At 44.8% G+C, this 17,210-nt stretch overlaps 2 protein-coding genes and 1 long non-coding RNA gene across 6 annotated transcripts in view; 2 read left to right on the top strand and 1 right to left on the bottom strand.

The window, feature by feature from the left end:
• Positions 1 to 7,464, top strand: part of MTMR11 (myotubularin related protein 11) — a 43,270-nt gene extending 35,806 nt beyond the window's left edge. Inside the window, exons 15-17 of the mRNA XM_075844344.1 lie at positions 977 to 1,198; positions 1,582 to 1,851; positions 4,073 to 7,464. Of these exons, the coding sequence (XP_075700459.1) occupies positions 977 to 1,198; positions 1,582 to 1,851; positions 4,073 to 4,228 (648 nt within the window). The 3' untranslated portion in view covers positions 4,229 to 7,464. The remainder of the gene's footprint in view (positions 1 to 976; positions 1,199 to 1,581; positions 1,852 to 4,072) is intronic.
• Positions 1 to 17,210, bottom strand: part of LOC142664914 (uncharacterized) — a 254,020-nt gene that overhangs the window by 144,920 nt on the left and 91,890 nt on the right. The window lies entirely within an intron of this gene.
• Positions 9,669 to 17,073, top strand: SF3B4 (splicing factor 3b subunit 4). Its single transcript, XM_075844345.1, has 6 exons — positions 9,669 to 9,776; positions 12,717 to 12,845; positions 14,187 to 14,723; positions 15,479 to 15,646; positions 15,822 to 15,956; positions 16,529 to 17,073. Exons 1-6 carry the CDS (start codon positions 9,743 to 9,745, stop codon positions 16,696 to 16,698), a joined length of 1,173 nt encoding a protein of 390 aa, XP_075700460.1. The 5' UTR covers positions 9,669 to 9,742; the 3' UTR covers positions 16,699 to 17,073.

Here is a 17,210-nt window from a genome sequence, read left to right on the forward strand (position 1 = left end):
GTGGTCGATCAATCGTACGTCGGATCGTTCATACAAACGATCCAAATGTCAAGATGGCAGACAAAACTGGCACATCAGGAATGTAATTTAAATGAAAGGAAAAAATGAGGAAAGCAGAGAGGGCTCGCGCAAACTGGCGGATTATCAGCCGATCTTGCCATATGTTTGTATTTTCAGCCGACAATGGCCGCAAAAATCCAAGCAGTCAGTTGACATTTTTCCCAGACAGGAGTCGGACGTCGGCCATCGTAAATGGTCGTTGGCGTTAAAATGTTTGAAACTCTCGTCGGCCGAAATAGTCAAAATCAGCCAAGTTGGACGACTTTTCTCTCACGTGTATGAGCAGCTATACAGCTATACTGCTATTCAGCTATACTGCTATACAGCTATACTGCTATACTGCTATACAGCTATACTGCTATACAGCTATACTACTATACATCTATACTGCTATACATCTATACTGCTATACATCTATACTGCTATACAGCTATACTGCTATACATCTATACTGCTATACAGCTATACAGCTATACAGCTATACAGCTATACTGCTATTCAACTATACATCTATACTACTATACTGCTATACATCTATACTGCTATACATCTATACATCTATACTGCTATACAGCTATACATCTATACTGCTATACATCTATACTGCTATACATCTATACTGCTATACAGCTATACAGCTATACTGCTATACAGCTATACTGCTATTCAACTATACTGCTATACAGCTATACTGCTATTCAACTATACTACTATACTGCTATACATCTATACTGCTATACATCTATACATCTATACTGCTATACAGCTATACATCTATACTGCTATACAGCGGGCCTTCTGTCAGAGGTATACATCAGGAATTATTCCGATGGAAGGCTAAAATGTGATATGAACTGAGCCTTACATGTACCATTACGTCGGCTGCAATGACCCGATATCTGCCGTTTTGTTTCAGCGGCACTCATCTAGCCAGACTTACACCCCAGTAAATGGCTGGAGAGACATTGTGTGCGAGAAGATATTACTAAATGGAGACTACAAGTCAGCTCCCCCCACAGTCTGGGAATGGAGTCTGTTCTACCGCTACTCGCGCAGACAGCAGTTCCGCAATCCCATGTATCACATCAGGGAACAAGCAGTATTAAATGGCAATGGAGTCCTGCATAACGCGGACAAGGTAAGATCCAGGTTATTTGTAAAAGGGCATCTAAACTTTTTAAAAACAATGCCCATTGTTGTAAACAATGATGTTAGTATTCAGGTTGCCACGGATACGTCCAAACCCATTAATCAGTAAAGCGCATATATCGCTCGGCAGACCCACAGAAATGCGCACCACCGCACCATTCCTATGGGGCACCCGGGAACTGCAAGGTAAGCCCGTTCTCGTGATCGGTGGGGGTCCCAGCGGCCGGACCCCCACTGATAAGATATTTATCACCTATCCTGGGGTTAGTGAATGTTGGGCTGGGCAATGAATCCTGGACCCCTGTGAAGCGGGATATTGAGGTTGACTGAATTTACCACTGAGCTATTTATTGTCTTCTCTTCTACTACAAGTTGGATGTCTCCGACCCCTGCAACGTGTATCTACTTTCCAAAGGCGTGCTCGTATTACAGTCTCCATTCTTCCCAAGAAAAAGCGTCACGGTGTCGAGGAGAGGGGCGCGCCGCTCCCAGTCTGTAGAGAGCTTGCTGGAAGAAGAGAAGCAGTTTAGGAGCCACATCTCCTGGGAATACCCCACGGTGGACCTTCTGCTTCCCCTGTGTGTGGGGCCCTGGGTCAGCTTATGGAAGCGTTGCTACTTGCGTTCTGCTACCGAATTTCAGGTAAAACTCAAATGTGTAATATATCTATTTTTTTATTTTAACCAAGACCAGATATGGGTCATTTTATGGTCCTAGAATGCTGATATTTTCCTGTAAAGTTCTTCTTCTTAGTCTTATCACATTGTCCTTCAAGGCATTGCTGCTTTGGTAAGAACACAGCTGTCCTGTAGGAGCCTGCCCCCTGCTGGTGCAGAAACTCAACAGCAACTTGTAAGGACAAGAAATATTGTAGTTCACATCAGTGGTCCACAATTTTTTTTTTAGCTTGCGAGCGACTTTCATGTATGACAGACGATGTTGGTTATGGAAAATTTCCCCCGAAAATATAACCAAGTTGTATGAATCTTACTATTATGGCGTTTAGTTTTAACTACCCGTGATATTTAGGCCTTGTTCACACAGTGCAGATTTCGGTGGCAAGTATTTTATTAATTTTTTTACATTATATCATGCAGCCAGATTTTTTTATTTTTTTCAAATGGGCAACTAAACTTTCCAAAAAACTTTTGACATGCCAGAAGTTTTGATTGGTGGGGGTCCGAGCACTGAGACCCCCATCGATCGCTTAAACGACGCGACAAAAGTGCTTGGGTGGGCAGTGCCGCTTTGTTTCTGATCGTCTTTCCTCGTAGACTTTCAATTGAACCCGTACTCTGTGCCGAAGAAAACCAAATCAGAAACTAAGCGTTTCTGCCGCTTCGTTTTAGCGATCGGTGGGGGTCTCAGTGCTCGGACCCCCACCAATCAAAACTTCTGACGTGTCACTATGACATGTCAAAAGTTTTTTTGGAAAGTTTAGTTACCCTTTAAGAAATTAATCTGGCTACAGGATATGTTATAAAAAAATAAATTAAAAAAAATACTCGCGCCAGCGCCCGTGTTTCGGTCCCTGCCGACCTTTGTTCATTTTCCTGCAGATATGAAGTACCTGTTCATCCATGTGACCCGCTGCAGCCAATCCCCGCCACGGGACACGCAGCGTGCGCATGAGGTTTTCTAAACCTCATTCGCTTTTCTGATACCGTAAATGCTGCGTTGCGGAAATTCCTCAGCGTTTACGCTATGTGGGAACACGGCCTTATGAGATCATTTCTGTCACAAAGATTGGGCCAAACCCATAATACCCCCACCACGAGGTCAAGATTACATTTTACACTCACTCTGTAAACGGAGATCTGCATTTATAGGACTGCAGCCGATCAGTTTGGAACAGTTAGGGTATGTTCACAAGACCTATTTTCGGCCGTTTTTCCCCGTAGAAATCAATGAGGAACAACTACAATGTACTGCAGAATTTCTAACAGGGGGTGGAAATGACATCCCAGGAAGAAGAAATATCACCATCGCAGAGCGCTTAAAAAAAAAAAAAAACGCAAAAATCTTCACTATTTTCTGCAGTGAAAACCGCATGAGATGGTGCGGATTTTCCGCAGCAGATTGTCTAATTTTCCGCAGCAAATCCTTTACGTGTGAACAATCCCTAAAGTTACACTCCACTTCTCCACATCAGTTCCTGTCGTATAAGGCTATGTTCACAACGGGCTATTTTCAGCCGTTTCTTGTTAAGCGTGTGAACATAGCCTTAACGTCGCACAGGTAAGATACAGGCCGACATTGTAACGTCTGCGCTTTACTTCTCCTGTACAGATCTGGAGTTACCTCATATTTATCCCCCAGTCACGTCTAAAGCCAAATTCAGATTTCTGCTGACAGCAATGCATTGTGGGAGCTCAGATACACAGAGCTGATTGGTTAGGTCACATGTCTGATGGCAGGGAGGAGCTAAACTGTTGTCTGTTTCCAAAGGCAACCAACAGAATTTTAAAAGCATCGATGTACAGTAACATCCCTAAGGGTCAGTTCACACAGCTTTTTGCCACTGATTTTATCGCGGAAACCGTGCCAGAATCAGCTTTAAAAAAACACGCCAATGGGCGTAATTTTCCGGGTGGCTTTTTGTCGATCCCCGTTTTTCGCCTCTGATCTCTCATTTAAATCAAGAGGAGGCAGAAAATAACTGCGGCGCTCGTTTTGATCATTGTTTGGGGCGTTTTTTTTTGCTTGCGGCTTTTGCATTAAATTCAACGGCTGCCGGCAAAATATGCAACGAATAACGCAAAAAAAAAATAATCAAACGCAGGCAATTTAAAATCTGCCACATTTTTCTGGCTGTCAAAAAATTTACATTTTTTAATAAGACGTTTTCTTCTTCTCTTGGCAGGGTGACAACCAGCGCCCTCCGGTGGCCAGCCTAGCTGAGGAGCTGAAGATTCTTGAAGACAGACTGAAGAACCTTCATGTAAACAGTCGGGATCACAGACTCAACGGTTCAGTCCTGTCTGACATAAATGGCGTTTCCTCGTCATCGTACAGATAGCGGACGCTGCCCGGGACTGCGCTTTTTTTTATATTTTCAGAGGAGATACAGAAACCTTGAAAGCTGTGCAGGACGGAGACCGCGCACATGCCATGAAATGGAGGAATCCGATATTATCTCCCATCATCGCAGATCTGCCGATGTTTTTTTGTTTTTTTTAAAGTTTGGAAATAGATGTAACGATGAGATAAACTCGTAAAAAACAGGACCAAGCAAAACGCATTATGGGCGTGTTCACACAGAGTTTTCGCATCGGAATAAGCGTAAAAAAAAAAATGCCCTAAATCTGCCTCCTATTCATTTCAATGGGAAACAGGCGGAAAAAATGCGCCGTTAATTTGGAGGGTTTTTTTAAGCCATTTTTTGGCCGCAGTTTTTGCATTTGCTAAATGAAAACAAAAACACTAGAAAAATGCGTAACAAAAAAGACAAAAAAATTGTCAAAAAAAAACCACAAACTGCTTGTATTTCAAAATCTGCCTCAAAAAAAGGAATTTTGAGGCAATTTTTTTTTCTACTCGCCATGTGCGATTTTGAAAAAAACACGCTAGCGGATTTAAGGATATGTTCACACGTTTAACAAAAAACGGCTGTAAAATCCGGAGCCGTTTTTGGAGCCGTTTTTCTATTGAGTCAATGAAAAACGGCTCCAAAAACAGCTCGAGAAGTGACGTGCACTTCTTTTTATGAGGCGTTTTTTTATGCGTCCGTTTTTAAAAATGGCAGCGTATAAAACGCCCCGTGAGAACGGAACGCCGTTTATTCCATTGACATCAATAGGCAGATGTTTGAAGGCGTTTAGCCCCCGCATTTTTATCCGTTTTTCGGGGGGGTTTACGGCCTGAAAACGGCTGAAAATGGGTCGTGTGAACATACCCTTACAGATAAAGAAAAAATACCACAAAATCTGCCTCATGAACCGCTTCAAAAACCGCCTGCATTTTAAAAACGGCCTCCAAAATCCTGAATTAAATTTGGAGGCAGATTTTTTTTCTGCTTGACCAGGCCCCATGCACACAAAAGTGCCTTTGCGACTGCAATTCCCCCGAAAATCCACCGGAGAATTGCGGCCCCATTCATCTCTATGGTCACACGCACACGACGGCGGTTTCCACGGTCCGTACATGGCCCAGGAGCCTGGACCGCAGAAAGAACGGGCAAGTCCGGGCTCATCGAAATAAATGCACGCGGCCATGTGACACTGCGTTCACAATTCTGCTGGTTGTCATTGGAAACAGTCAAGAAAGTTTTTGACCATAACAGCTTATCTGAGCTCCTAAAAGACGGGGGTGCAGTAAGTTTTTAATACATACGCTGTTGCAAAACTACAACTCCCAGCATGCCCTGACCATAACAGGCTGCCAGGGAATGCTGGGGGTTGTAGTTCTAGACTAGCTGGAGAGCCTGTGGTTGGAGAACAACCATGTCTGATGTACTGAATGATCACAAAAAACAAACTCCGTGCAGACATTGGAGGAGATTTATCAATTAATCATTTTATGAGGCGGCAAATGGCAGTCATTGCGCCAAATTTACGAAAATGCCAAACGTGGAATTATAAATTTGGCTCAACCCGCTCGACACGTCGGACATTTTTCTCTTTCACGTTACACAATTAATTTGGAGCAACAAAATGGCGTACAAAATTTGGCGCATTGAAAATCTCTTATCGACACTCCCTTTTACAGACACTTTTCAAAATGGTCATGAAAGGTCTAAAACACAAAATAAATTTGGGGAATAACATGTACGCCGGTTTTGTGCCAGAATTCGGGTACATTTTGGTGGCAGTTCTTGACAGAATCTCGTTCAGTAGTCACTGTGGAGTCAGCCATTTTATAACTGAACAATGCTCAGTGATAACGTAGCCTATAAATTCGTTCGATATTTAATATAACAGTGATATGGTCTACTTGCTTTGTGCATTAGTGAGCTACAATTCTTACCTGAGAAAATGGCTGCCTAAACAAAATGGAGGTTCTGACTATGAGCCTATTGAAAAGGGATGAGTGCAAAGACTGGGTCAGTTGTCCATGGCAACCAATCAGATTCCAGCTTGCATTTTTCCAGTGCAGGTTAGAAAATGAAAGAAGTGATCTGATAGGTTGCTATGGGTAACTGCTCCACTCCTTGTCTGAGGTACTTTTTAAAAATGAGGCCTAGTATTTTATGTTTATAATAGAAATACATTTTCATTATGGAAAAACTCCCTACTGCTCCCTACTCACAGATATTTTAGGTTACAGTCCTGCCTCATAACCTCTTTTGTAATATGACTCTCGCAGTATTATATTGACTTTCTAAATTCCTTTCTCTGTGAGAAATATGTTGATTAATTTATCCATTTTATTATAGATGAGATATAATTCCTTGAGTCGTCCCCTAAGTCCTTACAATTAGTTATTTCAAGCCGTATATCTGTTTCCGGCAATCCAATATGGAGGCCATTACAGCTCCCACAGGGATTGTCACACAGCTTTCCCCGATTCCTGAACGGCAAATATGTATTCTTATGCAAAACTGGGTTAGGGCCTGTTCACATCAGCTTCAGGCGTCCGTCCATCGGTTTTGTTCAACCTTTCTGTCGGAGGAACCGATGAACGGCAAGTCAAACGGAAACCATAGCTTCAGTTTGCATTACCATTGATTTCAATGGTAATGGTTCCGTTGCAGTTGGTTTCCGTATGTCTCCATTCTGTAAAGTTTCCGTTTTTTCCGGAAACAAAAGTATTGTCAACTACGCTATTGTGGACGCTGCGGGAGATGTAACCGCAGGCAAATTAGTTATATCTGTTTCCGGCAATCTACAGCTACAACTTATCGCCCAGCTTTTCTAGAGTCCTAAACAGCTGACCTGCCTAGGTATGCACTAATAAGAGGCGGGTTGAAGCCATATCTGCCATTCAGGAGTCTGGAAAAGCTGGGTGACAATTCTGTAGGAAGCGTCATGGTGGCCATCTTGGTTTCCCAGAAGCAGATACAGCAAAGGACCTGTCTATATGCCGTATTAGGGTTGAATTTGATATCACAGGACTTATATTTACTGATGATATTGTGGACTTGCCCTCAATGGCTTCCTGTACACTATATACCGTATACGTCCCTGTATGCCGACCGCCTTGCGGCGAGATGACGCATGCAATCCGTTATCTAATGCTATATGATTACTTGTATATTTTTGTAGTGATGAAAAAGCTTGTTACACAATATTTATAATAAAACCTCTTCTATGACGAGTGCCGTATGTTGTGTTTTTCATATATTGTCTGTTATAGATTTATATAAATGTAGATTTAGGGCTAGTTCACACATGGTCTAAATACTGCGGATTTTCCGCAACGTATTTTGTTGCGGAAAATCAGCAGCATAAGGCCGAATGCACACGTTGCGTATTACGTGCGGTTTTGCTGCACATATCAGCATCCGAAAATGCAGAGTAATACAGTACCATCCAGCAAAACCCGCAGCTTGAAAACGCAGCTATTTACACAGCAAAACGTAAAAACTGCACCGAAAAACACATAAAAAAAACGCACCTTCGTGTGCGTTTTTTTTCCTGCGAAAGCCTGCAACAAACAGTCAAGTGTTTGCGACTTTTGCGGCAGAATCGCAGCGATTATGCCGCAAAAAACGCAACTTAGAAAAAAAAAATCTTATACTTACCTCTGACGTTCTGCAGGTCGGCCTCCTGGGATGACGCTTCAATCCATGTGACTGCTGCAGCCAATCACAGGCCGTATCGGCGGTCACATGGGATGAAACGTCACCCCAAGAGGCCGGCCTGGATGATATCAGAGGGCTGGCCTCCCGGGATGGCGTTTCATCCCATGTGACCGCCGCTGCAGCCAATCACAGGTCTCCTGGGATGAGACGTCCTGGCAGCAGGCCGGCTGATGCTGCCGTTTTCCGCAGCGGACGTTCCGGGCAAAAAACTGCACATTTTGATGCAGTTTTTCGCCCGGATTTCCCTGCGGCCACCGGGGCAGATACGCTGTGTACCGTTACGTAGCGTTTCCGCCCAGTGTGAACTTACCCTTAAAGGTGTTGTCTAATAAATAATAGGACATATGGACGTCATAAAGGGGATCCCCCTCATTATCCAAAGCGGAGGGAAGATAACAAAACGACTAAAACCTCAATGGAACCGGGGCATACCGATTATAAAAGTCAATAGAGGCGCGTCGGTCGCCATTTGGCTCCATAGTTGCATGGATTCCGTCATAAATGTGTGAACTGAGCCCAAATCATATAGTCGCTGTGGGCCACTTGCTGTCATATGTGATGCCAAGTCCAGAGGTCATGTGACCACATCCACCATTGGCTCTATCACGCGTGTAGGATGTTCACACGCATGTATCGGGTGGTAGATCTCCATCATCCTGTGTGATCTGCAAATGTCACTGACAGATCTCCCGCGCTGCCTCCTACCCCCTGTAAACGTCCCATCTCACTACCCCCTCCCCCCCCCCAAGCCGCGGCCAGGTGCCAAGAAATGATGCTTTCTGACGCGGGACACCATTGTGACTTTTCTAGTAACTTGGTGGCCAGATGTGAGATATTTGTAGGCAGATGAGCTGACAATCTCATACCTATGGTGACCAGCAGACCGTCCACAGAAGGATTGTACAGATTAGATTTCAAGCTACAAGATTATTTTGGTGATCCTGAGATAAGCAGCGCCAGTAGTGGCAGCCACCTATCTCTGATAATATCATGCCTGGTCAGCTGACCCAAGCGGCCATGTTTAGGGTGGAGCCAGGTAAAAGAAGTCTGATGTTGATCCAAATTGAACGGGTTTTTCAGATCTCCATTGACTTCTATGGGCAATTTCCTGCCGCAGATCGGAATCTGATGATGAATGTTCCGTTTTTTTTTACCGCGTTCAACTTTGCGCGTGTCCGTGCTGAAAAACGAACATGTGGATTGAACCGTTGATAGTAATAGGGTCAGTAGTTGTTTGTTTTTTTGCTTTGACAATTTTTTGCAGCGTGACGCCTAACCGTGAAAACAAAACGCTGGCCTGGACATCATTTTCTATGACAATCCGATAATCCGGAATATCTGATAAACCAGCATCTCCAAGATTCCATTCATTCTGGATTAAAATAATTCCACTGTAATAGTAATTATAAGAATAAACATATGTTACAATTACCTGTGTGGCTTTTACTGTGCTGTTAAGAAAAAGACATTGAGGAACTACTTATTTTGGCGGGAGGTGGGTATGCTGGGACTTGTAGTTCCACAACGCCTGGTCCGTCACTACCTCTTTCAATTTGACGGTTGTAGACAAGCTCAGCAGTGACTATACTCTGGTGGCACTCCAGCTCCCAGGAGGTCTGCTACAATCTACACAGCCCTACAGACTACGTGACTCATTTTGTTCACAGTGATGTTCGGAATGTCAATAAAGTTTTTCTTTACAGGAAGAAAAAAAAGTAGTTGCACGACGGAAGTGACGTCCCGGAAGCAGGGAGGAAAGCGCGAGTGTGGCCTTGTGGTGGCGGATTAAAGATGGCGGCGGGTCCGATTTCTGAACGGAACCAGGGTAAGAAAGAGTGATATACAAGGCAAATGATGTGGAGGTGGCCGGCGGAGTGCTCGATGAAGGACGGATGAGATATCATCAGCAGATAGCATTCCGGTAGCTTTGGGACTACAAATCCCAACATGCCTTAACCGTGCCTATAGATATGGCTACTAGAGCTGTGGTTACCAAGGCATGCTGGGGAGTGTAGTTCTACTGTCACAGTACAGTTCTGAAAATCCGCCTAGTTATTTCATGATGCTGGAGATACGTCACTGTGTAAATGTGCAGATTTGTCATTCAGGACTGAAGGAAAGCTGTGTGACCAGCCCTGTAGGAGCTGTAATGGATCGTCACTCAGTTTTCTGACAATTGTCCTGTCCGGCCTTTTGTTAGTTACAAGTTGACAGATGAAGGCGACTCCAGGACTTGTTATATTTAGGATTTGGATCTGGTACATATAGAAAAATAAAACGACTCCATCATCCCCTCCCACAAAACCCGCAGTGACGTGTCTGCCGTGATGACATCACATGACCTTATTGTCCAATCTATACTCACGACTCATGTCCTCGGTGGGGGGGGGGGTCAATTTTGAGTACCTGCACTTTCACAAAACTATCAATATGTCATAGAGACACATCAAAAGTTTTGATTGGTTGGGGTTCAGGTGCAGAGACCACCACAGTTGCGGAAACAAAGGTCCAGAAGCGCTCAGCAATGATCGGTGCTCCTCGCCAGGCTGAATACGGGCGCACATAGAACATCTTTAGCCTAAGAAGGAGCGTCGATCACAGCCGAAGGTGCAGGACGCTCAGCTGAAATCTTCTGCACCTTCGTCTCAGCACCCGGACCCCCACCGATCAAAAGTTTTGACGTGTCTCTGACGTATTAAGTTTGCTGAAAGTGCCGTTACTCCTAAAGAGGCCGTTACTCCTAAAGCGTCTCTGTCACCACATTATAAGTGGCCTATCTTGTACATGATGTGATCGGCGCTGTCATGTAGATTACAGAAGTGTTTTTTATTTAGAAAAACGATTTTTGACGGAGTTATGACCTATATTATCTTTATGCTAATGAGTTTCTCAATGGACAACTGGGTGTGTTTTACTATATGACCAAGTGGGCGTTGTACAGAGGAGTGTATGACGCTGACCAATCAGTGACCAATCAGCGTCATACACTTCTCCCCATTCATTTACACAGCACATAGTGATCTTATTACATCACTATGTGCAGCCACACACACACACACTATAACATTACTGCAGTGTCCTGACAATGAATATACATTACCTCCAGCCAGGACGGGCTGTGTATTCACAATCCTGACACTCCTGTAGCGTCTGTGTGAGATTTACAGCAAGGCAAGCGTAATCTCGCGAGATTACGCTGTAAACTGTCATTTAAAACGAGATTACGCTTGCCTTGCTGTAAATCTCACACAGACGCTACAGGAGTGTCAGGATTGTGAATACACATGACGTCCAGGCTGGTAGTGATGTATATTCATTGTCTGGACACTGCAGTAATGTTACAGTGTGTGTATGTGGCTGCGTTATTTGCCCACATCTATCTGACATTTATGACAGATCCACATCCTGTTGATCTGTCAAATGTCCTTCACGGAAAAACCCCTATAACTGCCGAGGTCACTATTGACTGCGGCATTTAACTAGTTAAATGGTCAGGAACAGCGTGATCACCCCATTCCATGATGTGCCAGCACGTCCTGGGTCGGGAAGGGGTTAAGTAAGAAGCGGTCAGGGGGCCCAGCGCAGCCGGCTATAAGACGCAGGGACTTTTTAGCAAGATTTATTCTTGCTAAAAACTGCATCTTATTCTCCGAAAAATCCGGTCGTTTTTTTTCCTTGTAAAAGTAGTAAAACATAAAAAACTATAAATTTGGCATTGACCCGAGGAATAATGTTCACATGCCGTTTTTATTGAACGGTGAACGCCGAAAACACGAAACCCAAAAAATAATGGAGGATTTTTTTTCCCCTTTCACCCCACAAAGATTTATTTATTTTTTCAGTTTCCCAGTACATTATCTGGTACAATAAATGGTGCTGTGAACAAATGACAACTCCTATCGACGGAAAAATAAAAAAAAAAGTTGCGGCTTTTGGAAGGCGCGGAAGAAAAAGCAAAAATGAAACCTGTCCACCTCTTTAAAGGGTTAATGGTTAAGTGACTTGTTCTGTATTTTTCTAATAAACGTTATTTTCAATTTCTCATCATTTTTCAGATCTTTCTTTGGAAACTTTCATTGATTGGATTCCAAGGCTAAAAACCTGTACGGACTCGGGCCCCACGCACACCGACCATAGGTTTTATCCGAAATTACGGACCCATACTTTATAATGGGAGCAAATGCGGGTGACTGTCCGCGGCCGGCCGTGCCTTTGATTATGGTCGTGTGCATGGAGCCTGAGGGGCCTCAGTAGTTTTCACGGATGAAATTGCGTAACTGTTCCATTCTATCGGCCACGGATGTGTGTCCGGCCGTAGAAATGTTCTATATTTTGCCGATCATGTCCTATTGTTTTCCGCAATTGCGGCACAGACTCACCCATAGAAGTCTGTCGCCGCTTCCGCAATTGCGGGCGGCTACGTATGTGTATCCGTAGCCATCGGATCCATATTTGCGAACCGTAAAAACCCTTACGGTCGGGTGCATGAGGCCTCAGTCCTGCTCACAGAGCTTAGAATTTGTTACAATGTATCAGTGTAGAGAATCCTTACACAGCGGCACAAATGTCTCTCTTGCTTTGGGCTCCAGGTTGATAGCACTTACCTGCATCAATATACTGTAACGAGCCCATCAGTGGTGCGAGCAGGGCAGGTTTTCGGCCTGAATGTTTCCATTCACTGATTATGAAAATAGTGAGAACTTAAAACCGGAAAACGCTTCATTGAAAAAATAGTCCTTTGCAATAACTCTTGTTTTTTTTGTAGACGCCACGGTGTATGTCGGAGGACTGGATGAGAAAGTGAGTGAACCGCTGCTATGGGAGCTCTTCTTACAAGCAGGACCCGTCGTGAACACACACATGCCCAAGGACAGGGTCACGGGACAACACCAGGGTAAGGAGATGATTGTGCTACTACCCCAGGCTGTCAACACATGAGACGACACGGATTAAGAAGTAAGATCAGTGATCCGATTGGCTGCCACAGTCCACCGTTCCGGTCGTGGAACGGTGGACCGTAACAGCCAATTGGATCACTGATCTTACTTCTTAATCCGTCCTAGACAAATTAAAGTCGTTGAAACTTTTAACATGCGTTGTTCCTATTCATCGCCATGTTCAAAATCGGTTTGCTGTCTGTGAATGGAAGCATTCTTGTTTAAATCCACATGCTGAAAACTCTACAGACCTAATACTTCTCACAGCTGAGGATTTGTTACGATATTACACAGAGGATTGTCTAGACTGGATACAAACCGTTTTGGCTGATACATTTTACCTGCACTTATACATTGCAGCGTATTAGCAGGACGCAAGCAATGAATGGAGATCAAGGCCCTGTTCACACAGTTTTTTTGGCGCTGATTTTGACGCGGAAACCGCGTCCGAATCAGCTCAAATAAAACGCTCAATCTCGTCCCATTGGTTGTTTTTTCGCTCGCATTAAAAAAAAGTTACGTGACTTTTCTTGAGACGCTTTCCGCCTGAAAAACCTCTGGCCGTTTTTTTACGCAGTTTTTGGCAAAAGCTACTCGTGGTTTTTATTTCCTTTGCCTGTTGAAGAGGTAAAAAAAAAAACACCCTAAAAAATGCGTCAGAAAACGCGTGTGGTGCAAAACCACTTCAAAAAAATTGGCGCTAACTTTTCCAGGAAAAATTTTCTGACTGCAAAACAACTCTGTGTGAATTGACCCTAAAGATGCTGTTGTACTTGGCTCATAGAGAATTTTCAACACGGGATACATTGTGGCAAACTCTCAGCTGTGAGAACTATTAGGTCTATGCTCGCATCACGTCTGAGCTTTCCGTCAGACGTATAGATGTTGGGAGTATTGCCCTGGGCATACCTCTGGTGGAAGTCTCTGACTCAGTATGCCACTGCAGGGCTCTTATGACAGTACGCTGCTGTTTGTTGGGCAGGTTTGTCTGAGTTGCTGCATCTTGTGCCCGTTCCCTCGGATGTGACGTCACGGGAGTTACTTTGCCTATAGCGAGTCATAAGGTGCTAAAAATAAGGCAGTGCCGTGTGGTAGAAAAAAAAGGAGCCCCATCTTTTATTTGCGCGACAGCTCCTTCATTCTAGTACCCGGGGGGGGGGGGTCAGAATCGCACCAATCACATGGGATCAGTAAGTAATGCCGTATTCTACTGATACCCCATGAGTTATATAGTTGGGGAAACCCCTTTATTGTTGCGTTACTCTCTGACACACCGTGACTGATGCTTCTTCCCGCAGGCTACGGCTTTGTGGAGTTCCTTAGTGAAGAAGACGCGGACTACGCCATTAAAATTATGAATATGATCAAACTGTACGGGAAGCCCATCAGGGTGAATAAGGCCTCGGCCCACAACAAGAACTTAGACGTTGGAGCAAACATATTTATTGGTAACCTGGACCCTGAGATTGATGAAAAGCTTTTATACGACACCTTCAGCGCTTTTGGAGTCATCCTACAAACCCCTAAGATCATGCGAGATCCGGACACCGGGAACTCCAAGGGCTACGCTTTCATCAACTTTGCCAGCTTTGATGCCTCGGATGCCGCCATCGAGGCCATGAACGGACAGTATTTATGTAACCGACCGATTACAGTCTCCTATGCCTTTAAGAAGGACTCCAAGGGGGAGAGGCACGGGTCAGCGGCGGAGAGGCTGCTGGCTGCCCAGAACCCGCTGTCACAGGCTGACAGGCCTCACCAGCTTTTTGCAGATGCTCCTCCACCTCCTTCGGTCCCTGCGGTCATCACCTCCCTAACCAATGCTGTTGCTGCAGGTGAGTGATCCTCCGCCGTCCATGTAATATGTGGTTGTAGGGAGCCCTACGGAGCGGAAGCTGATAGAGGGGGACACTGTACCCCTCGACAGATTTGTACTATTTTTTGAAACGGTTAATTTGGAGTGCCTAAAGGGCTCTCTGATATTAAAAGGCTTACCTGGGACGTTGATACTGAAATCCTATACTCCACGATCAGCTGATTGAAGGGGCCACGGGTGAGCATCGCGTCCCTGTTAACCTGGCACAGCGCCGTACTTTTGGTGATGGCTGTGCCTGGTACTGCGGCTCAGTCCCTTTCAACTGAATAGGACCGAGTTGCATGAACAGCCACTTTCCACTCTGCCTGATAAACAATGTAGGGGGCACTGCGCTCCCTGGAGCACCACGGCCTCTTCCATCTGATAATTGGTGGGGGTCTCAGGAGTCGGACCTCCACCAAGCTGATATTGATGGTCTAGCCTAAGGGTAAGTTTTGAATTTCTCCAGTAACATACATCACTTTATAAAGGGTAACTAAACTTTAAAAAGACTTTTGACATGTCAGAAGTTTTGATCGGTGAGGGTCCGAGCACTGAGACCCCCCACCGATTTCTAAAATGAATCATGCGGATGAGAGCCGTGTCGCTTCGTTTCTGATCGGCTTTCTGTATGGAGCTTTGCAGACCTCCTGTCTGGGTATTGGAGCGCAGCATCTTAACGCGTGATCTGCCTTCAGTTACTTATGTTGTTTTTTTTAATATTTCCTGTTCCAGGCATGCCTGCGTTTCCTCCAGGACCTCCACCTGGAGCAATGCCCCCAGGAATCCCCCCTTCAATGCCGCCACCGCCAATGTCTCCAGTCACTGCCGCTGGTCAAGCTGCCGCAGCTGTTGGTCACCCACAGGTGCCGCTACCCTTCCAAACTGGAGGAATGCACCCTGGTGAGTAGTAGAAGTATATAATCCTATACGTGTACTGAATGACTCTTATGGCTACTTTAACTAGGACCCCTTATTATTATTTCTTTTTTAGCGGTTTGGCCCTTAGTGGTTAATACATATAGGGCCACTGATCTTGACACACAGGTTATAATTACATTACATGGTGTTCTCTTAGGTTTGCAGATGCAAGTTCCACATCACGCTATGGGACCTACGCCGGGCCAGCTGGGAGTACGTCCGCTTGGCATGAACCACCCAGGCCCCCCTCCAATGGGCATGCCACCAAGAGCGCCACCTTTTGGAGCAATGGGTAAGTTACACTTATTAAGTGAATCTGTCGGATATAACCGCTACAGGTCCGTATTCCTATTAACCGGACTTTTTTTTGCCCATTTGGGTAATCGGAGCGATGAAATACAGCGAAATCCTAGTTATGAGGGGAGCGATCCCTCCACCTCCTCCAGCACGCTCTCCGCAGTGACTGACCGGCTGCTGTCTAGCACATATACTCCAAAGCCTGTCAGTCGCTATGGAGAGGGGCGGGGGGGGGGGGGGTTGCTCCACTCATGTATACGACGGGCTCATAACTAGGGGTGCGCTGTATTTTTTTCATTGCTCTTATTATCCAAAACAGCAAAAAAAATGGGTCCCTATCGTATATTAAAGAAAACCTACAGACCTCATTGTGGCAGGTGAGATATACGTATTGGTGGGAGTCACGAGGCTGTACCTTCCACTGATCACTGGCATGAAGACACTGAAGCACTCACTTGAAAGCTGTGCTCCCTCGGCCCTGATTGGCTCTTTCCCGCTCCTCGGAGATTCCCGCTGTATGATCCAAACACAGCCTTAAAATATTTTCTTTTTGTACTTGGTTCTTAGGACACCCTGGGATGCCCCCTGGTATGCGACCACCTCCTCTAATGCCACCACATGGATTCAATGGACCACCCAGACCTCCACCCTATGGTTATCAGCGAGGGCCGCTCCCACCACCACGCCCACCAGCACCCCGTACTCCTGCACCCATGAGGCTACCGATGACACAATAAACAGTGAATCTGGACTACCGCCATACCGTACCATTACAGGACAGGCAGTAAAACTGCAGCTTCCTTCTCATGTCTGCTATGGAAACCTATGTTGGGTTTTTCTATGGTTTTTGGACTCTTGACCTATATGGACTCTTAAGTCTGGTATATATAGAGGGGGGGGGGGGTCACCACAATATCCCCAACGCCAACACATTCCGCCTGTGGCGCGAATCCTGTGCTCATTTACTTGTCGTCCATCTCAAAATAAGTAAATACAGACAAACGCTGTATAAAGTTGGTAAATGTACCGTTTTTTATTTCTTATGTTTTTGGAAAGGCTTCTTTGTAAATGGTAGGTTGTAATAAATTACCGGAACCTCTGTCTTTTACTTAGATGTATTCTACATGGTCAGTTATTGAGAAGACTGTTCTTAAAGGGAATGTGTCGCTAGAAATTTTTTTTTAATTTTTTTTCAGTTAAACAATTATTATTTGAGTGATTACACATTGTTTTAATTGTGTTAATTTTG

Source organism: Rhinoderma darwinii, chromosome 12, assembly GCF_050947455.1.
Source record: "Rhinoderma darwinii isolate aRhiDar2 chromosome 12, aRhiDar2.hap1, whole genome shotgun sequence".
In the NCBI taxonomy this organism is placed as follows: Eukaryota; Metazoa; Chordata; class Amphibia; order Anura; family Rhinodermatidae; genus Rhinoderma; species Rhinoderma darwinii.